General features: G+C 38.4%; 2 protein-coding genes across 3 annotated transcripts in view; one reads left to right on the top strand and one right to left on the bottom strand.

The window, feature by feature from the left end:
• Positions 1-1,754: 1,754 nt before the first annotated feature.
• Gpalpp1 (GPALPP motifs containing 1) lies at positions 1,755-19,279 on the bottom strand. The gene is made up of 8 exons (XM_042685495.1): positions 19,105-19,279; positions 16,557-16,689; positions 15,735-15,854; positions 13,240-13,345; positions 9,602-9,739; positions 9,024-9,188; positions 6,645-6,743; positions 1,755-2,158 (listed from the first exon to the last, which is right to left on the bottom strand). Exons 1-8 carry the CDS (start codon positions 19,190-19,192, stop codon positions 1,940-1,942), a joined length of 1,068 nt encoding a protein of 355 aa, XP_042541429.1. The 5' UTR covers positions 19,193-19,279; the 3' UTR covers positions 1,755-1,939.
• Positions 19,280-19,392: 113 nt separating this feature from the next.
• The window catches only part of Nufip1 (nuclear FMR1 interacting protein 1), a 31,521-nt gene continuing 28,235 nt past the window's right edge, over positions 19,393-22,678 (top strand). For both annotated transcript variants that reach the window (XM_042685457.1, XM_042685456.1), the window contains exons 1-2: positions 19,393-19,820; positions 22,571-22,653. In XM_042685457.1, coding sequence (XP_042541391.1) covers positions 19,412-19,820; positions 22,571-22,653 — 492 coding nt within the window. In that variant the 5' untranslated portion in view covers positions 19,393-19,411. The remainder of the gene's footprint in view (positions 19,821-22,570; positions 22,654-22,678) is intronic.

Genomic DNA, 22,678 nt, shown 5'->3' with positions numbered 1-22,678 from the left:
ACTCACAGACCTACTGCAAGATCTGACACACTCACTCATTTTGGGACACATTAGGTACATTTGATGCAAAGATCTAGGCTAACATACTGGTGGATAGCCTCCAGATATCCAAGAGAGAGGAAGAGGGTGAGAAAGGGAGAGAGGGAGAGAGGGAGGGAAAATGTGGGGGAGAGGTGAAGACTCTCAATTGTATGAAGAAATGTGTGTGTTTTCTTAGAGGCCAAGGCACATAAAGATATTCTATTCTACTTAAGAAACATTGACTTTGTTTCACATGACCCTAAAAGATACAGTCAAAGGTAAATTTGTCTGTGCATTTGTATTTGTTTTTAAAAAGGTTATTCTCTAATATTAAGATACCTAGAACAAAAGTATAAAAGTGGGTAGAAAGAATAGTCTTCAACTTGTCCTCATTGCACAGATAAATTCCTCTCAGGTAAGAATAAGAGAATTCAATATTTACAATTTTTCCTATAAAGGTTTGAAAACAAATTAGTAGGATAGAAGAAACTAGAGTTGCTGAAAGAAGGAAATACAGGCACCTACATTAATTTGAATGTCATAGCCCTCTATGTTTTGACAATTTATTTGATAAATTAACATTTAAGTATTAAATAAAGAAATCATTTATATAAATTATATTACCAAGATGGTTATAATACCAGGAGGACAGACCAGTATTAAGTATTTCAATGTGAGAATTGATATACCCATGCTAAACATTGGTTATTTTAAGCTAGCCTTCAGCTAGTAGAGGCAAGAGTATTGCTTGAGGACAGCCCAGGGCTACATAGTAAGAATCTTTCTTCAAACATGGTCTCAAAGGGCTGGGAAGGTGGCTTAGTGGTAGAGTGCTTGCCTAGCATGCATGTAATCCTGGGTTCAGTTCCTCAATACCACATAAACAAATGGTAGAGTGCTAACCTTGAGCAAAAGAAGCTCAGGGACAGTACCCAGGCCTGAGTTCAAGCCCCAGGACTGGCAAAAAAAAAAAAAAAAAAAAAATCACAATCTCAAAACATTTGAAGTGATACTTATGTTGTATATGTAGAAATGTTAATAAATAATTCTGTCAGAAATGTCCATAGCACAGACTCAAAAATAAAAAGAATAGGCAAATTCAGTAAGTTGGGGAAACACTTCTACCTTTATGTTTTCTTTTAAAAATCACATATAAATACTGATTTAGGTTTCAAATAGTTACAAACTATAAGGATTTGAAGAAGAAACCATGGCTCTTGGGTAATTCCTTATCACAAATTCTTGTTGGATTGAGCTATGGATGATGGGTGTAATGGTTTCAACTAAACTTATAGCAGGCCTTTCAAAGCAAGAGACATTTTCCAATTACGATCTTGTTCAACATGAAACTTAATAGCTAGCCTCCAATTTTCATTGTTGACTCATGCTTCATGGCACTCTGCATTGACCTTTCTCTTTAGATTTTGTTTTTTGGGCTGGTTGTTGGGCTTGAACTCAGGGTGTAGGCACTGTGCCTGAGCTTTTTGTTCCTCAAAGCTAGAGCTCTATCATTTGAGCCACAGCTCCATTTCCGCTCTTTTGGTAGTTAATCAGAGAGAAGAGTCTGACAAATGTTCTTGCCCAGGCTGGCTTCCAACTACAATCCTTAGAATTCAGCCTCCTGAACAGCTATGGTATGATTATAGGTGTGAGCCACCAGTGCCTTGCATCTTTAGCATTTTTAACAACTCCTTCACACGTTATTATGAAGGTAAGATTATTTTTCAAGGAACTCACATTTTCAATCCAATAAGGCTGACTTTTCAACAATCACAACTTACTTCTAAAGAAAATAAGATTTAATTTACTTTATTATAAAAGGAAATACATTTTAGCACATAATTATTGTAGACAACAGGATATTCAGAAAGGTTTAAATTGATAAGTAAGAACATGTACTTCACTGAAATATACTTACTTATAAAAACATATTGCCTTTGCCATGTGAAAACCTGCTGTTTAGTTCTCTAGATTTCTTTATTAGGGCTTTTTTCTGAGCTTCATCAAACCGATTGACCTTGAGATCCTTATCCCGGTCAAATGGTATTCTCTCTTGGGGCTTGTTTTTATCTTCAGCAGCCTTATTTTTTAATTTTTTATGATGAAGGTCCATAAGAGATTCTGATCTTTTGGATTCCTAGAGGTAGGAGAGCAGGGAAAAAAATAAACAAAAAAATAAATACCTTAGCTTGTATAGATTATGCGGAGAACATGATCACAAAGGAGAGCAATTATACAGCAGCAGTGTTCACTAAGGAGGGCTGTTTACAAACCCAACAGTTTTCCCAAACCCCAAAAGGTATCTAGCAGAGACAAATTTACTTCCACAGAAATAGAAGGTATTTATTATCTACATGTCATGCAGTAAAATTAGAGTAAGATGGAGGGTGAACAAATTAATTATGTTATTTAAATACTAACAAAGAGGATAAACCAAAACATGGTTATGAAAGGATTCCACTCTAACTTCCTGAATGCTGGTCCCTGAAGTCTACATGGGTGGATAGGGATCTCAAACAAAAGTACTTGAAGATCCCTGGTCTCTATCTCTGTGCTGCTGAAAGAACTTCAGATTCCTGAGTGCCTCCACAGACTGGGAGAATTGACTTTCCCAGCATCTGGGACTCTCAGAAACTGGTGCTTTTATCAACAAGGTTCTAAAGCAGGTGATCCATCAGAGGGGATATGCACTGAGGAGGTCATGCTTTCTTGTAGTTTGTCTAAATGCTAAAAAGCTACACTACACAAACTTGGTGGCTTATCATCAAATTTCCACATGCTAATGAGGTAACTCCTTAATGAAGTTGTTATAAGGAGGTAAATTTACCAAAGGATATTATATATGTGCATGGAAATATCACAATGAAACCCCTCTGTACAATTAATATATGCTAATCAAAATAAGACAGAAGGCATTAACTCAACAAAAGAGGTAAATATTAATAAGGAAGAATGAAATGACAAGCTAAAAAGATGAAAGGAAAGGGCATGTAGATGTTAGAAAGAACTAAAGAAAATAAAGAAGAAAGTCTGTTAATACTAGTATAGACACATGAGAAAGGATGGAGTGGTAAGGACCCCATTTACCTAAAGAAAGTAGGGGAAATGGGGAAATGATTTATATTGATGAGCAAAACTGTATAAAATACAAATAAAACAAAATACAAATAAAATGGAGAAAAATAAGAGTTATGTACTGATTGTTTGATGTACTGATTCCTTATAATAATAAGTTAAACAATAGAGACAAATGAACACACAAAACTACAATTGAAACAATTCAACTCATAAATGTACCCAGCTTGAGCATTCTGGGCATGTGTTTTACCACTGAACTATACTCCCAGACCATAAATTATTATTTTTTAATCAGTTGTTAAAGGTGTATAGTTGGCCTGGTTTTGATGTGATTTTTCAGTGTGACACATAGAACCAAACTAGTGCTCAACTATTAAAAAATTACTTTAAAAACATAGAAAAACTGCTGTACTATTCACAATAGCTAAGTTGTGGAAACAGCCCAGATGTCCTACAACAAATGAATGGATCAAAAAAAATGTGATACCTATACAAAATGGAATTTTACACAGCCATTAGAAAGAATAATATTTTTCCATTTGCAGGGAAATGGATGGACCTGGAACAAATCATGGTAAGTGAGGTAAGCCAAGCTCAGAGAGACAAATGGCACATATGTGGAAGCTAGATCTAAAATACATGGGAACATAATAATTTTATACAGGTCTCTAGACAGTCACACAGTGAGACCAACGGGGGATAATGCTTAGGAGAGGAACAGAAAGGCATAATGTCTATATGCATCTGATTATACAAAATAATATTTATTGACATGAACAGGAAATGGAAATGGAAATGAGTTTTTTTTTCCTTTTTTGCTATTTTTGTTTCCTTTTCTTTTTGTTCTGTTTGTTTATATGTCTTTAGGAGGGTAAATGGAGGGACAAAGAGTGAAAAATATGCAGCAATGGTACTTACTGGATACTATTTTGAAAATGAGCTATACAACTTGTGGGTGGGGATGTTAGGAAAAGACTGGGAGAGAGAGAGGGAAGGGGTGACACTTTCCAAAAAGAAATGTACTCTAGGGCTGGGAAGTTGGCTAAGTGGTAGAGTGCTTGCCTCGCATGCATGAGGCCCTGGGTTCGATTTCTTAGCACCACATAAAGCAGACAAAAGCCAGAAGTGGTGCTGCGGCCCAAGTGGTAGAATGCTAGCCTTGAGCTGAAGATCTGAGGGACAGCGTCCAGGCCTAGAGTTCAGCCCCCATGACCGACAAAAAAAAAAAGAAAAAAGAAATGTACTCCACCTGATTTATGTAACCATAACCCCTCTGTGTATCACCTTTGTAAGATCAATTTTTTAAAAAAACTAGAAAAACAGTACTCTGAAAATCCTAAGTGCAAGTTGAAAGTCAATTAATGTAGAGATAACTTTGCTTTAAAAAAAATCTAGCTGATTTTTCACAGTTAATCATTTAACAAAGATGAGGGCTGACAGTATAGCTGAGTAGGGCATGTGATTAGCATATATGGGTTCAATCTCGAGCACCAAAAACAAAACCAGAAAATGTTTGTGCTTTCTAACCATTTATAGAACTTTGAAGGGGCTGGGAAGGTGGCTCAGTGGTAGAGCACTTGTCTTGCATGCATGAGGCCCTGGGTTTGATTCCTCAGCACCACATAAGCAAAAAGAAAAAAGCCAGAAGTGGCGCTGTGGCTCAAGTGGTAGAGCGCTAGCCTTGAGCTGAAGAGCTGAGGGACAGCACCCAGGTCCAGAGTTCAGGTCCCACGACTGGACCAAAAAAAAAACCAAAACTTTGAAGAGTTTATTTTGAATGGGATGGTTTTCTCAATAGCTCTTGTAAACATCATTCTGGATGATGCTTTTTGTTTTGTTTTCATGTTTTAAAATTTCAGTTTATAGGGGCTGGGAAGGTGGCTCAGTGGTAGAGCGCTTGCCTTGCACGCCAGAGGCCCTGGGTTCGATTCCTCAGCACCACATAAGCAAAAATAAATAAATAAAAATAAAAATAAAATTTCAGTTTATAAAAGGGTAGGACTATAAAGTATTCTAGTTTTAAGACTATAGTAATATTTTGAAAAGGTCGATTTCTTAATAAGTAACCAGAATATCAGCATGAGATTAAAACTCTAGATTTTGGAGGCACTTTAACCGAAACTGCAGGCCATTTCATGTCACCCTAAGTACTTCAAACACATTCACTATCAGTATTTGCTTATACCTTTTTTTCTAAGATAAACTTAAAATGTAATGAAACTTGCAAATATTAAGTACATATTGTTTTATAATTCAAAATCGAGTCAAGATTTAGTATATTTCCATCACTACAGAAAGTTCCCTATGCCACTTCCTAGTCAACTCTCATATTCCTACTCCAACAACCTCCATTATGTTATTTTCTGCCATGTATTATTCATTCTGCATATTATAGAGCTTCAGATAAACAGAATCACGAACATGTGCTTGTCTGTGTAAGACTAACCACTCAGCATAATGACTTTGATTCATCCACATTTGGCATTTATTTTAATTTGTTGTATTTTACAGCTTGATTTTTCTTTTATCAATGGATCCTGGACTGTAGTAACAGCTATTATGAATAAGCTTCTGTGAACATTTTTGTGTCTTTTTTAAGATTACTATGAATAAAGCATTGTGTCTTTTTGAGACTAATATGTTTTCATTCATCTTAAGTAAATACCCCAGGGTATATTTACTTAGAGTAAATACTATAGAGTCATAGTGTAGATGTGTTTGTTTTTTTAAGAAAGTCAGGTTGGAAAATGAGCTAGCTTGTTAATTTTAAGCCATTCTTCTAACATAACTCATTATTGTAAAAACTGTGGCTTGAGGTACTACTATATATTGCATATGATAGGATTGAGATGTAATTTTGTTTTCATTCAGGTCTAGGTATTTTCTAACTTTCATTACCATTTCTTCTTTGACACAAAGCTTAAAATTTCCCATTATATACAGCTTTTAAAAATTATCCTGGGGCTGGGAAGGTGGCTCAGTGGTAGAGCGCTTGCCTTGCATGCACGAGGCCCTGGGTTCAACTCCTTAGCATCACATAAGCAGAAAAAGCCAGGAGTGGTGCCGTGGCTCAAGTGGTGGAGTGCTAGCCTTGAGTTGAGGAGCCCAGGCCAAGTTCAGGCCCCACAATGGACAAAAACACAAAACAAAACTTCAATCACTGAGCTCTCAGTTTTCATAAAAGTCCCTTGAGAGTTGATTTTTTTGGTCAATTTCCAAAAATGCTTTGTATATGATTGATTGTTCACAATTTAGGCTAATATATACCCAACAAATCAATTTTTATATAACTTTTCATTTACTGAACTACTAGGAAGAGAGAAAGTGATTGACATTTATTATTTGAGCTGGAACACTCGTTAAGTTTTTTAAGAGTAAGAGGGATTATAACTTAAAAAAAAAAAAAAAGTGAGCCAGGTGCTAGTGGCTTACACCTGTAAACCTAGCTACTCAGGAGGCTGAGATCTATGGTAAGAAAACCATTGAATTGTATGTACTATAAGAGTGAATTAGATCTTAATAAAGGTGTTTTAAAAAGTTCTTACATTGTACGAAGACACTTGCTCAGCCAACCTCTTATCTCTTGCTGATGGTATGTGGTCTTCATCCTTCTTACCCAATGACTTCCTTGATTCTTGTGTTTCCTGAAGAACAAACACAGATAATGTATTACCCAAAATAAAAAGAAATCTTATAACCTCATCTAGGCTAGTAAATTCCTTCCAGTTAGAGATTTTTACATATTTGAAGAGACCAATTCATGAGTAGCCTATTTTGCAAACAAAACTTCTAATCAACCAACTAACTGGAAGAAATTACCTATTTACTAATCTAGGGTGAGTTTTGACTAATAATAACAAGATGTAGGAAAATGAGGTTTAAAAGAAATCTATCATCTGTTTTCTTTCTCTTTTTGTCAGCCGTGGGCTTGAACTCTGGGCCTAGATGCTGTTCCCAGAGCTCTTCAGCTCAAGGCCAGCACTCTACTACTTGAGCCACAGCACCTCTTCCAGTTTTCTTGTGGTTAATTGGAGATAAGAGTTTCACCGACTTTCCTGCCCGGGCTGGCTTTGAAGCACAATCCTCAGATCTCTGCTAGGATTATAGGTGTGAGCTACCAGCATCCAGCTATCGATCATCTGTTTTCAAAAACAATAAAAAGATCTGGGGCAGGTGGCTTATGTCTATAATCCTAGCTATTCTGAGGTAGAAATTGGGAGGATCTTGGTTTGAGGCTAGCCTGGGCAAAAAGTTCATGAGACCTCATCTCAACTAATAAAAAAAGCTGGCTATAGTGGTACATACTTGTCACGTAGTTATATAAGAGGCTAAGATAAAAAGGATAGTTAGTGGTAGAGGCAAAAAAAGGAGACCCTATTTCAAACATAATCAGAGCAAAAGGGGCAGGAAGTATCATTGAAGCTATAGAGCTAAGAGAGCTGGCATGATGGCACATATCTAAAATCCCATCTACTCAGGAGGAAGAGACTGAAACATCTTCGTTTAAGGCCAGCTGGGTTAAAACTAGCAAGATCCGATCTCACAAACAAGTCTTTTATGGTGCATGTGCCTGTAATCCCAAGGAAGTTGAGACAAGAGAGTCACAGTCTGGGAAGGCTGGGCAAAGGACAGGGTGCCACCTGAAAACAAATGGAAAGCAGAGGAACTGGAGGTATGGCTCCAACTGTACAGCACTTGCCTAGCAAGTGTGAGGCTCTGAGTTCAGTCTCAAAAAAATCAGCTAAGAAATGCTTCTAATAATAACCTTTTTTTTTTTCTTTTTGCTTATGTGGTGCTGAGGAATCGAACCCAGGGCCTCATGCATGCAAGGCAAGCACTCTACCACTAAGCCACCTTCCCAGCCCCTTTTAATGTGTGTGGCTCATGTATACATTTTATCTCCCCCATGTATATTCAATTACTGTTCTGAGACTTTTTTTGGATCTAAGGATCAAAGGGAATTTGTAATGTTGTCAAATGTACAAACAAATGATAAAGTGTAGAGATTTCAATGAATCAGGGAACCTGTGATTTCAACCCCAGGATAACCACAAAAATACTATCAACATAAAAATAACCCTCCCACTTCATAACCACCTCTCTACAAGAGAAAGTTCCTCAGGAAGCTATTTCATCTTTCTACCATCACCAAACATGCCTGACCAAAGTACTGATCTCATATTTACAGGAAGAGAATAATGATCCTGAGAATTCTAGGAGTAAGGATCACAGTAAATAGCAGATGAAGTAAGTATGGGACTGTTTAGATCAAAATTAAGCATTTAAGTCTTACATGGGACATTTCATGGGAATTACACCTTTAGGTAGGGTCAATTTAAGGAGCAGTGCTGAGGACACTTGAGTTTTTTATTTTTATTTTTATAATAAACAGGAAGACTTAAGAAGAGGCAGAAAAAAACAATTTTTATACTGTAGCATTTTGATGAGGATGCTTATTACCTATGTTGGCAGTCACATGGACTTTGGCACAACTGACTCCAGTATTCTGAGAGATTCTCTAGGTTGGAATTTGCTAGGTTAATCTGAAAATTTGGTTTTCTTTTCAAAATATTTTAAAAGATACATTTTCAGACAGACAGTATATGGAATATGAAAACTAGGAAGTTTGGATTTAGAAAGGTCAAAAATGGGATTTTTATGACAGCCCCAGAAAAAAGTGCTTCTACAATAAGACAAGGTAAACTAACCTGTGACTTAGAGCTGAAGCTTCACGAGACTATTGATTGGAAAACAGTAAATAACAGTCTGTCTCGTAATTACTCTTTGGAGGAAAATGTGTACTTTTCCTTTAGAATCCTAACTCCCCAAAGGAGAACATTTTAATACTTTGGCCTTAGCAAAACAGAGCCGACACAGACAAAATTCGTAAGTAGACCAATATACAAACAAATAAAATCTCCCACCTTAGCTTTCCTCTCCCTGTCTACTGGAGTATCTGTCCAGATTGATCGATCTCCAGACTTGTCATCAGCTCTTCTCTTAAAAGTTCTTGGCCCAAGACCAAAATCTTTCATTTCTGGAGGAAGCTCAGTCATCCATGATTCTCTTGTAATTGGTTTAGATGAATCCTTTAACAGAAAAAAGAAGTTGAAAAGAAAGCACCATGGACAGTATATATAGATAATACTGTGTAATTATGTTTTTCAAAATGAGATTTTAAATTTGCTTAAAAACTTCAATAGAATAGACTGTTTTTATGATATACATTTGCAGTACATATTAGGAAATACTTCACCCAATTTGTTCTTTTGTCTATCTTTTGCCATACAGAATATTTTTAGTAGACAATGTCATCAATTTTTCCCTTTGTAGTTTCTGGGGTATAAAGATCCTAAATATCAACATGTATACATGTACAAAAAGACACAGACATACATACACATATAATATTAAGATTACAAGTGGTATATATTTACTTAGTTTTTAAAATTTAGAATTTTGATCTATGAAGTTTATTTCTCAAAAGGTTTTATAAACTTACATCATCTCCTTTCGTTAATTTTTCTTTCATTCTCTGGGCCCTTTTTTCAAATTCTGCTGTTACACTGTAGTTAACTGGTCCTTTTGCAGGCATTGGTCCAACAATATCTTCATTTTCATCTTCACTGCTGTCTGTGTCCTAGTAAAACAAGATATAGTCTTTAGTCTAAGAAGAGATCACCAGGTATAGAAATAGATCCTACATTACTCAAACTGAAGTGGATTACCCATAGACAACAGAACAAAAAGCCAAACAATTTATTAGCTCATCCCTAAACCATGATGAGCTTTTCCTTTTCAAGTGTATCGTGCAGAAATGACAAACCCATGGCAAGTGGGCTATCCTATCACCCCTCCTATTTATGGGAGACTCCATTCAATTGTATTAACTTTCCTCTTGGTAGACACAGATACAGCCTCAGAATTATCAAAAGTATTCCTTTTTATTTTTTAACCAATTATCAGTGATGACAGGCAAAATCAAATTTTATTGTTGGTACATAAAGAGTGCTTTGGAAGATGTCAGCAAGCAAGGCATATTTTTCAGCGTTCATGAAACAGAAGTACTGTGTAATAACACAAAACACTGACCTACATCGAAGTGGTCCAGAATACCTCACTTACCCCAAAGGTAAAATAGCACTGTTATCATGGAGTTCAGCTTGTTCTTATTAAATAAGATAAGCATTTTCTCTTTGTGGGTCTGTTACATGCTATATACAGTAGGCTTGGGAGGCTGTCCTTGTCCTCCAAGAGATTTCTTGTGATGGATAACAATAATCTGATCGTCCTTCACACTGTTAGATGATTCTTTTTCTTCTAACTAGTCAGATCAGGAGGGTGTGTGTGTGTGTGTGTGTGTGTGTGTGTGTGTGTGTGTTATTTGCTCAAAGCTAGTGCTGTGTGTGTGTGTGTTATTTGCTCAAAGCTAGTGCTCTATGACTTGAGCCACAGTGCCACTTCTGGCTTTTTAGAGGTTAACTGGAGATAATAGTCTCATGGAACTTTCCTACCCTGGCTGGCTTCAAGTTGAGATTCTTAGATCTCAGACTCCTAAGTATAGGATTCTTGGAGTGAGCTACTGGTGCCCAGCATATTGCTTTCATTCCCCACAAATCACCCAAGTGTAGTTTACTTTCAATGAGTTTTCTTCTCTCTGAACCCTGATTGTTTTTACAACAATTCAGCAATTATTTATCCTCTCCCCACACATTTAGTATGTATGGACTTTGGCATTAAAATACCATACTTATTCCTTAGAAAACTTTTTGAGGAAACCTAAGGTTAAATAAGTATATTAAGAAAAGATACACAACTTGCCTGAAGATAGAATCTAAGAATTAATATTCCATGACTAAAGGCAGGATTTTTTTTTTTTTTTTGCCAGTCCTGGCGCTTGAACAAAGCCTATGCATTGTCCCTGAGCTTCTTTTTCTCAAGGCTAGCACTCTACCACTTGAACCACAGTGCCACTTCTGGATTTTTCTGGTTATGTGGTACTGAGGAATGGAACCCAGGGCTTCATACATGCTAGGCAAGCACTCTACCACTAAGCCACATTCCCAGTCCAGGATTCTTTACTGAGTGGCAGCAGTCCCTCTGTTCTTTTCTTAAACTATTAGTGATTTAACTTTAAGTGTTTATAGCTTAGCTCTACTATAGGAAATTCCTTGATATCACAGACATTATCTTTATTTTTAATTCCACGCATACTTGAGGAAATAAAATGGGCAAATATAAAAGATGTAATAGATATATTATTATTGTTTAAGATGGTGGGATAAGCTAATGGTATGATTACTTCTATCTGATAAAAGGCAGCTTTATGAAAGCTCATGTCTTGATAGAAACTTTCAGAAATAAAGAGAAACATAAATGAAATGGAGGAATAGAGATACAATAGGAAAAATGGACATAATACAGAAAACTTAAGTCCAAATCTACGCTAATCTAATTCAGAAAAACAAGATATTAGGCATCCTTCTAGGACATTAAGGACTGTAAATTTAGACTTAAAAGACCTCATTTGTAATTATTAACATTATAATTAACTAAGATGTTAGCTAACCTTTTTTTTGGGGGGGGGGGGGTACTAAGGTTTGAATGAGACCATGAGGTCTCCTACTTGGTAGGCTGGTGCTCTATTACTTAAGCCATGCTTTTTGCTTATAGTTTTTTTGCTTTTGGTTGGTCATGGGGCTTGAACTCTGAGCTTGGGCATTGTGCTTTACCACTTGATCCACAGTGCCACTTCTGATTTTCTAGTGGTTTATTGGAGATAAGAGTCTCATGGACTTTTCTGCTCTGGCTGGCTTTGAATCACTATCCTCAGATCTCCGCCTCCTGAGTAGCGAGGATTATAGGCATGAGATGAGCCACCTGCGCCTGGCATGCTTATTGTTTTTGAGATAGGGTCTAGTAAACTTTTTTTGCCTGGGTGGATCTTGAATCTTGAACTTTCCCTACTCCAGAGGATGCTCTGGAGTGTCTAGGATTATATGATGAACCATGTGTGCCCTGCTAAACATTTAAAAAAAAAAATCACAATGGAAATTGAACTCAGTGCCTCACATTTACAAGGCAGGCACTCTACCATTTCAGCCATGCCCTCATCATTTCAGCCATGCCCTCAGCCCCCTGTTTAACCTCTCTAAACCTTGGTTTTCATGGTTTCAGATGGGGCTGATAATAAATACTCCCCACCAACAACTTAAAGAGAATCTTGCATTTTGTTCTTCCTGTTTTGTAACTCTTGGGAAAAATGTTGATAATTCTGTCGATCACTCTGGTCTCAGTCTTACTGCCCATCTAACTAGCTTGGGCATGGACATCTGGTAAAATTTTGGTCAAACAAATGTGAATGAAGATCTGTAAAAAACCTTCTTCTAATTTGATGACAGATTAATTTTAGTGAGTATGTGTCTGGCACCTTGCTGGTTTCTTAGAAACTTCTCAGAGGAAATAACTCTGAGTTCAGTCTTTACAACTGCACCTTATTTCCATTCACAATCTCATTTTAACTGTTAACTCGTCAGCGGAGATGAGCAGGAATTCATGAATTCACTTGTAGGAAGAGGTGTTTGCTAAATAAAAATTGGCTTTGATAGACATTGTGTAAACCTGGGTAAGTTACCCACTATTTTTGGTCTTTCACTTATTATCTGTAAGCTACAGATAGTATCTATTTCATGAGTCTGGGGCAGAGGTTAAGATCCACACGTGGAGAAAAAACATTACAAATGATACACATTTCAGCTAGGAGAAAATGAGCCTTCATATATTACTATAAAATCATTTGATTATTTTTATAAAAAAATCACTCCTCCACCAAGTTTATTTGTTATCTGTAGGTAACAGATCTGGTTAGAGAGAGCTAACTTCAAGTTTTCTCTCCTCCAGGTCAAATCACAATGATTCCTTAAATTTTTCATCATGTTCTACTTTCCTAATGCTTTAAAACTCCCTTTTCCAAGATAAATAGCACCAACAGAACCTCAGATTTGTGGATAGCTTTTGAGTTCATCTACCTATGTTATGATCTTAAACCAATCTGAATATAACTGAGTCTTACAATACTCAATCTAATCCTGAGGTTCTGAGTTATTTATCTCCTATTTGTTAAATGAAAATGTTCCAAACCTTAGAATTGAAATATGTTGATGCTTGTCCTTGGTCCTCTCTGCCTTTGTCACTTTTCTGAGTAGATTTAATGAAGCCAGGTGGCAATGCAGGACCTATTATAGGCCTGAAAAATAAAATGGACCTTTGTCATTCTCCCTGACGAAAAAGCTGTTTTCAGAATAACAATTCACAAAAATAATAAAGTTAGATAATAACCCATGTTCAAAATAAGCATTTTAATTAATACATTATTTTTACTATGTGTTTATAAAGCTTACTGCAATCTTTTGATACTGGTATATGCATGCTTTCTAAAAGCATTATACTAGGTTAAAAAAAGGATAATATTATTTCATAATGGCTTTATGATGTACTTTTAACTAGTAGAGGTCTTTTTCTGTTTTGTGCCTTGGCTCTTTTTTTAGTTTTGATGTTCATGCCCACTAAAAAGTATCTTAAGAGCATTATAATTACAGTTAGAACTACTTAAGTTTAAACTGGATTTTTCTAAGGACACACAGAGCATGTGCACACAACAGAGGCCAGTAATCTGTGCCAGGACAGGATACAGATCTACACCCTGGCCTCACTAATAATCCAGCAACAGCATGGAAGTATAGAAGAATTTAACTCCCTACTTCACTGAGTTCTATGGATAGAAAAAAAGATGCTGTGCTAATCACATTTCAATCAGGCCCTTTTCTATTTCCTAAACACAACCCAGGTCAGTATAACACACTCCACTTTGGGAAAATTTTATACACACAAACTATAAGTGACTGAGCTGGAGCTTGAGTCCTGGCCTTCTAGTCTTTCGATCTGCTCACTGCCACATGCTGAAGAGACTGTTATCAGGTCAAAAGAGAGAATGTCTGAATTCTGGACCTTACTATATGTAGTGAAAAAATAAAAGAGAAAACATATTTTCTATTCTCTTTTATACTTTTTAGCTTCTTCATCCTTGCTTTTATGACAATATTTTTCCTACAGTTGTCACTGGGTGCATGTCACCAGTCCAGATGACAAGTCCCAAGCCAAGTTTTCCAGGTTCTCATATGTTCAAGTTAGAGAATCATCAGAAATTCTGGGTTCTGTTTTGGTTCATGAATTCTCTCTAAGCTTAACAATTTTGCATATGAAAGACAGGGAAGTTTGGTGTTGTTAGGTTCAATTAACTAAAGGAAGTATACTTGTTTTATACATGTTTTATTTCTGAGTACAATTTTCTAGTTCTTTGGAGGTTTTGAGGTTTGAACTCAGGGCCTCATACTTGCTAGGCAAATCCTCTACTGCTAAGCCATGCCTCTATTCTGTCTTTGAGTTAGGGTCTTGCTTCCTGCCCAGGTTGTGCCTGTATTGCAATCTGCTTATCTTATGTTTCATTTGGTAGCTAGAATGACAGGTGCATGCCACCATGTCCAGCTTCTTCCACTGAGACTGTCTCATAGACTTTTCTGCCCAGGGGTGGCATGAAATTGTGATCTCCCTGAGCTTAGGCTCTCCAAAGCTAGGATGACAGGTACACACCACTGCATTCAACTATGGGCCGAAAAGAAGTCTCTTGAGTTTTTCTGTTGGGGTCAGTCTCAAACAGTAATTTTTAGCCTCCCAAGTAGCTAGGGTTACTGACATGAGCCACCAGGACCCTGCTCTTAGTACATTTTTCAGGACAGCTACACATACAATTATAGTTTATTTTTCTGGCCTGAGGGAAATCTGTGGAGATAAAACTAACAGTATACAAAAATCTTAAAATATAGTAAACATAACTACAGCATGATTATGACTATCTTAGAGGCTTTTGACCCTCAATATATGCTGCTGGTTATTTATTTCACATATAGATTTTTATCATTTTGTTAAAATGTAATTCTTAAGAAACTGCTTTAAATCTAAATATAGTTAAATATCCTTTATTAAAAATGTTGGGAAACAGAAGTGTTCCACATTTCAGATTTTGGAATATATACATATAAATGAGATATCTCAGGATCCAGGTCTAACCTTAAAACCCATGTTTCGTACATATCGTATACATACAGCCTAAAAGTACAATACTAAACATTTTTTTATGTATGAAACAAGGTTTGAATACACTGAGCCATCAGACCTATGGTATCAAGTTGGTACTCAAATGTGCTGGATTTTGTAGAATTTTGGATTTTAGACTTTTAGATGAAAGATACTACACCTATAATGTCTGTACATGCCTGCCTGTATTACTTTATCTTTTTGAAAGGGAGGAAGGGTGCTGTCCCATCCAGCCTCCCACCACTTTAGTGAGTGTGAAACTAAGAGATATGGAAGTTTTCTATAATCTATGTCATAAATGTGCAAATAATCATCACTGTTATTATTATAAAAAAACAACTACTTTCCCCTATGAACAACTTTTTAATGCTATGGAAATATGTATATTAAAAAAACAATTTGACAACTCTTTCATGAATTAATAAACACTGGTGGCAATATTTTAAAAACACTGGCCCGAAACATCATACATTAATTATCACCTTGGTGGAGAATCATCCTGCTTTTTAAATCCAGGAGGAAGGGCTGGTCCAAAAAATCCTTCCTCATCATCATCATCATCATCATCATCATCATCGTCATCCTGGTTTCTCCTTTGTTTTCTGGAAACATAACAGTGTAACTTTATGTTGAGAAAATTTTCACAAAGAGAGAGAGAGAAAGAGAGAGAGAGAGAGAGAAGTTTGACCTTAAGGCCTCAAACTTGTTCTACTTGCTTGTTGGCTGGTATTCTACTACACTGCCGACGCTACTTTTGGATGGCTATTTTGGAGATAATGTCTCATAGACTATTCTGCCCTGGCAGGCCTCAAATTATGATCTTTCAGATCTCAACCTCCTGAGTAGTTAGGATTAAAGGTGAGCCACTAATTCCTGGTGGAAAATTTTAATTTCTAAAGAAATAAGTAACTAATAAATTGCACATCTAGTATTTAAATGGAAAAGCCTCTTAAAAAGAGTCTATGGCTAGAATGTTTAGAACACTTACTCATTTGAATAATACCTTAAGGAAACAACTCCAGGAATGTAATATAAGAATGTAATATAAGAATTTTGCTAGGATGAGAATATAACTTAGAGATTACTTTCCTACCATGTATAATCCTCACTATCATAAAAAATTACTGAAATTCTAGATATCTCGACAGCTATATATCACTATAATAAACTCCTCTGTTTATGATCAAACTATATATGAGATTATTTTTTTCCATGTTGTAGAAATCCAAATCCATATTCCTTTACAAGCTATGTGTTCTTGCCAACTTATATTTTTGATTTATCATATAACTTAAAAGACTTACTTTGCAGTTGGCCCACTGTCGTCTTCTTCAGATTCTTGATTTCTTTCTTCAGATAAAGAACTGCTGTCCTCATCGCTGTCTGATGAGTCTGAACTACTGCTTTTATAATTAGGGGGCAGAGCTGGTCCTGCAACTGAAGATTTGTTGCATGTAACATAAGCAGCCACAACTGTTTCACTGAACTTCCTCACTAAGTTTTCACTTTCTTTTCTGAAAGTCACAGCTGGCTATAGATAGTTTTTTATGGACTTTCATAAGATTTGGTCCTGTTTCATGCACAGTGGTTTTATCCTTTCCAACTCCAGGAATGTAATCACTTCATCTTATAATCCTCTCCCCCTTTTTGTACTGATACTGGGGCCTGGTTCTACCCCTTCGGTATTTTACTAAGGCTGGTGCTCTATCACTTGAGCCATAGCTCTACTTCTAGCCTTTTGGTGATTAGTTGATAAGAGTCTCATGGACTAACTTGCCTGGGCTGAGTTTGAACAGAGATCCTTAGATCTCAACCTTCTGAGTAGCTAGGATTACAAGTGTGAGCAACCAGCACCTGGCGTTATACCATCTTTTTAATAAAATTAAAAAAAAAACTTCGTTAATGCCCACACTTAAAACCATAAAAAAATAACATAATTTCTCTGGTAACATCAAGTTATTGTACCTGCCAAAATTGTACCACGAATATTAAGCAAAATATAGACCAAACAACTACAGTTCTTACATACTAAGAACTTGGCGAAATAGACAGGACTTCAAACCCCGGGGTATCTAACATAAAACATGTATTATAATGCAAAGAATCACTATTTTTTTTTTTTTTTTTGCCAGTCCTGGGGATTGAACTCAGGGCCTGGGCACTGTCCCTGAGCCTCTCTGTGTTCAAGGATAGCACTTTACCATTTGAGCCACAGTACCACTTCTGACTTTTTCTGAGTTGTTTATTGGAGACAATAGTCTCATGGACTTTTCTGCATGGGTTGGCTTCAAACTATGATCCTCAGATCTCAGCTACCTGAATAGCTAGGATTAGAGGCATGAGCCACACATTCAAAAATAGAAACTACTAAAATGCCAGTCAACAGTAAAATGAGTAAATGAATTGCAGAATTGGTCACCCAATGGAATTTACCCACACTTTTCTTCAACCTTAAGTTGAATAGAAATTTCTTTGCTAAAATAAAAAGAAGACCTTTTAAAATGGCTCTATCAGAAATGAAAGCTGGAAGGAAACCTGTAGTAAAAACACCATATTAAGGTAAAAAAGCAAAATTTGATTCATAAATGTTTGGGATCTCCCCTTGGGATCCTCCCTCCCCCCCATAAGGGTGGGTCCTGGGGCTTGAACTCAGGGCATGGACTCTAGGCCTGAATATTTTTTTGCTCAAGGCTGGCGCTTTACCATTTGAGGCACAGTTCTACTTCTGGCTTTTGGGTAGTTAAGTGGAGATAAGAGTCTCATGGACTTTCCTGCCCAAGCTGGCTTTGTAATCTTGATCCTCAGATCTCAGGCTCCGAAGTAGCTAGGATTACAGGTGAGAGTCACTGGCACACAGCGGGATATTCTTTTCTTTTCTTTTTTTTCTCTCTTTCTTTTTTTTGGTCGGTCATTGTGGGGCTGAACTCTGGGCCTGGGCATTGTCTCTCAGCTCTTCAGCTCAAGGCTAGGGCCCTACAACTTGAACCACAGCGCCACTTCTGTTTTTTTGTAGTGCTGAAGAATCAAACCCCAGGGCCTCATGCAAGCCAGGCAAGCACTCTACCACTGAGCCAACTTAATGTCACTCCCAGTATACAAGTGAGAACAAACTTCCTGGAAGCACCCGAGAGTGCCCGTTATACTTCAAGAAACAAGACCATAAGGAAATAGTGAAGATGCAAACATCAACAAATTATTTAGATACTGTGGATTACAGAGAGAAAAACGCTGAGGATAAAGAGGAAGGCACAAAAACGTTTGGGAGAGTTTAGAACGGTGACATTAAGTTTCAGGATTGGTTGGAGTTTGTAGATTGGTTTACCTAAGAATCCAATCAGAGACCAAAGGGAGCTTAGCGTTGGTGAAGTGTGCGGACACTTTTGATTTGGTGCTAGGCGATGCGTCAGGCTAGGAAGGCAGGCCTAGGGCTGGAGGACATGGGGTTTTCTGCACTGATCTAGTAGGCGAGAGGCAACCTGGGACAGAGAAGAGGGAAATGGCTTCGTTCTATTTTGAGCTTCACCAATAAGGGTGTGATCTGTGACTTGTATCATGAGGATAACACCGTTTTCCTTATAAAGTTGCTTGGGAGGATTAGATGACTGAATAAGTTTTGATCAATTAGCAGGGTATCCAGCTTCTGTTCAGTGCTGTGGTGTTGCTGTTGTTGTTTTTCCCTCAAGCTGAAGCAGTTCCCGAGGAGCCTCTTCCCCCCCCCCCCCCCCCCCCGCCCGCTACGGCCAGGGAAAGAGAGTTGGCTCCGGTCGGGGTGCACTGGAACCCCACTCCGCCGCCCTCGGATGCCCAGACTGCCTCCAGGGACAGGGTCGGGCTGAACACGCGGCCGCTTACCGGGGCTCGGGTCTCGCTCCTCGTCCTCCGAGGTCCCGCTGGCCTTGAAGCCAGGGGGCAGCGCTGGTCCGATCAGGTCCCTCGCCATCCGCGGTGGCGGACAAGATTCGGGCACACAAGTTTAGCCGCGCACGTCAAATCCTGCTAAAAGGCGGTCCGCTAACGCTGCGAATGTCGGAAGTTTTTCCGGCGCCGACCGATGACGCTGCAGCCTGTGGTTGGTGGAGACGGTGTAATTAGCATAGCGGAGGTGACGTTTCAAGTCTGTTCCACCGCCGCACGCTGGGATCCCAGGCTCGGGGGTGGCATGGCCGAGCCTGCTAGCGGTTTCGTGCCTTCAACCGGGTGGCTTCCAGCCCCGGAGATGAACCCTACCGTGGGGCCGCTGAGAAACACCGCCTCGCCACAGGGCAGCTGGGCGCTCTGGGCGATGCTGCCGCCACCGCCACCTCCCTTGTCGCCACCCGTGGACGGGTCGAAGCCTTCCTCGGAGGCGCAGCTCGCCGGGGAGATGCAGCCTCTCTCCGGGGCGCCGCCCCCCTTTGACGCCCACATTCTTCCCGGGGCTCAGCCTCCCTTCGACGCCAAGTACCCCCTGGACTCTCGGCCTCAACTCAGCGGCCAGCCTTCCTGGGATTTCCGGGCTTCGACATCCTGGTACTGGAGACAGTCTCCCGATGGTTTTCCCTGGCATCAGAACGCACACAACTTTCCAGGTAGGCCGGTATGCCTCTGATCGTTCTTCCCCTTATCTTTTCTCTCTCTCTTCTTTCTCCCCTACCTCTCAACTCTGTGCTTTATTCTTGGTGTTTGGTGATGTTTTAAAATATGTCCGACTGGAGTTAGCTAATAGGTTCATTCTGTTTGGCTATTATTTTTAAATTTCAGCTATGTTCCGGAAACGTCAAATAACCCCCCCCCCCCTTTTTTTTTAAATGCCAGTCTTGGGGCTTCAACTCAAGGCCTGGGCGCCGTCCCTTAGCTTCTTTTGCTTAAGGCGGCTGCCTTGCCACTTGAGCCACAGTTCCACATCGCGCTTTTTCTTTTATGTTGGTTAAACTGGCTGGTTTGCAACCTCGATCCTCAGCCTCTGAAGCTAGGATTGCAGGCGTGAACCTTATCCTTGTGAATAATCCTTATCTTTATGGAACTTAACATCTTCCGAGAGTGGGAAGACAATTAGGCAAATAAAAGTATGTGTTTGAAGGTGCATGTCGGACATAGTAGGGCATGTAATCCTAGCTGTACTCTTCGCACACTGCAGGCTGAGACAGGAGTTCAGTGGTATTGTAGGGGTACATAGCAAGATCCTGCCTTAAAAAAAAACGAAAAAAAAAAAAAAGACCAAAAAAGGAGGGTAATGAATTCTGTGAAGAGATAAAGGAAAAACGAGTGCAATTTTGAATATTATTGTCGCTTACAAGGAAAGTGACATTTGAGTACAGACTTCAAGAGGTGAGAGATTAGAACTGTAAGCGGGGAAACAGGCCAAAAGAAGTTCCAGTGAAAAGGCTGTAAGTCAGAATAGAAACTAGAGTGGCTAGAGCAATACTGGCCCTGGGGTCCAGCGCAGAAGATTGAGTGAGAGGACAGATTGGTAGGTCGTTCCTTGTAGATCATGGGACTTTGACTTGTATTGTGATTTGGGTAGTCCAGGGGAGTTCTACCCATTTGATTCATGTTTTTAGCAGGGGTGGAAAACCTTTTAATTCCTCACCCCTCTCAGGCCCACAAAAATCACTTGATAAGTGAAGGGGAAGGCACATTTCCTTGTAGATGACTGCCAGAGAGCTGTCTGCCTGTATTGATCATTTAGCATGGCTTGTAATGATGTAAATATTCAAGTGGATTTGGGCAGCAAAAAGGCTTCCCCACCCCTGTAAAAGATTACTCTGGCAGCTGATGGAACTTGAAGGAAAGTGAGACCAGTTAGGATGCTATTGGAATTGTTAGTGAGAGATACTAGTGACTTAAAATCAAGAGTGTATGCATAGGGTGACACAGTCAAAAAGCCTGGGATGTGAGGTGTGTGAGATAAAGAGGAGACATGGGTAACAAAGGTTGTTTTTTGTTGTTGTTGTTGTTAGGTTTTTTTTTTCCCAAATAGCTAGAAGGATAGAGTTGTAGATGGGGAAGAATGTGAATGGAGCAGATTTGGAAGACCAAGATTGAGTTTGGAATATATTTAGATCAAGTAGAAATTCTGAATAGGCTGTTAGCCATTTGTTAGCTATTAATCTATACTTTCAGATGGAAATTTGTTAGTAGAGTTGTAAATTTGGGTCTGCAGGCATTTAGATTGTACTTTAAGCCATGAAGTTTTTGGGATATACATTTATCCAACTATATGAGATCCAGTTTCCATTCAGTTGAATCCACACAACTAGTACTTACTGTGTGCTGGATGTTAGGAATGCTAATTTGACTAAGTCAGATGAGATAGATTCTCTAAGTCATAGTACAGTGTGATGGATAATAAAGGCATTTCAAAAGCAATTTAGAGTTTAGAGGAGGTTGGCAAAAGATTTTGAAAGAAGTGTCTTGAGAGATACTTACATAGCTAGAGATAAGTTTTGGAGACTGCAGAGTTCTGGTGTGACTGAAGCAATGTATATGGAAAATGTTGGGGAAAGGCTGGGTAAGAACTGAAATCTCTTAAGAGAACTCTAGGAGCCATTTGTAGGTACTGGCTTTGGGCTGCAGAATTATTTTTGTGGTGTCAGTATGCAGGATCTGTTGGAAGGGGTTAGGGATTCAAGACAATTCAGGAGAGTGGCACGGGAATGTAAGATGAAAGATTAGGGTTTCTGAGCAGGATAATAGCTATAACAATAGAAAGACGTGGTGGGATTTGCGATGTGTTTTACATAGTTCTCTTTTCCTAGTATGAAAATGATGCTGAAGGATTAGGATTAGAGGATTTACTGATAACGTTCCTACTAGTTGAAATAGCTGAAATAATCTAATTAGGTTATATTGTTCATTCTTTTACATAAGCATCAGTGGTCACAAAGTCTCACTTGTATTACTTTATTTGAAAAATGCTTAATGTAGTAATTGATGCTAGGTTTTTTGTTTTGTTTTTGTTGGTCATGGGCTTGAACTCAGACCTGGGCACTGTCCATGAACTCTTGCTCAAGGCTAGTGCTCTACCACTTGAATCATAGCACTACTTCTGGTTCTCCAGTAGTTAATTGGTAATGAGAGTCTCGTGGACTTTCCTGCCCAGGCTGACTTAAAACAATGAACTATGGTCAGTACTCAGATCTCAGCCTCCTGAGTAGGTAGGATCATGGGTGTGAATACCAGTGCTAGTTTGTTTGTTTGTTTGTTGTTTTAAACCATTCTAACTAAAGGGCTTAGTGTACCAATGCTTTTACTCCAGTATCTATGCTATGTCAGAGTAAATACAATTTTATATTATAGTACAATTGCAATCTTTAATGGATTTCTCTTTGTTTTTTAGTTAAGAATTCTTATTTTCCACGAAAATATGGTACCAAATTTACGGACTTCAATTTTCCTCCTAATAAAAAACAGAAAAAAAAGGTATTTCTAAACTATTGTTAAACAT

Source organism: Dipodomys spectabilis, unplaced genomic scaffold (assembly GCF_019054845.1).
Source record: "Dipodomys spectabilis isolate Male_0828 unplaced genomic scaffold, ASM1905484v1 ptg000095l, whole genome shotgun sequence".
NCBI classification, from domain to species: Eukaryota; Metazoa; Chordata; class Mammalia; order Rodentia; family Heteromyidae; genus Dipodomys; species Dipodomys spectabilis.
Note: the sequence above shows the minus strand (reverse complement) of the source record. Positions and strands in the feature narration are given on the sequence as shown.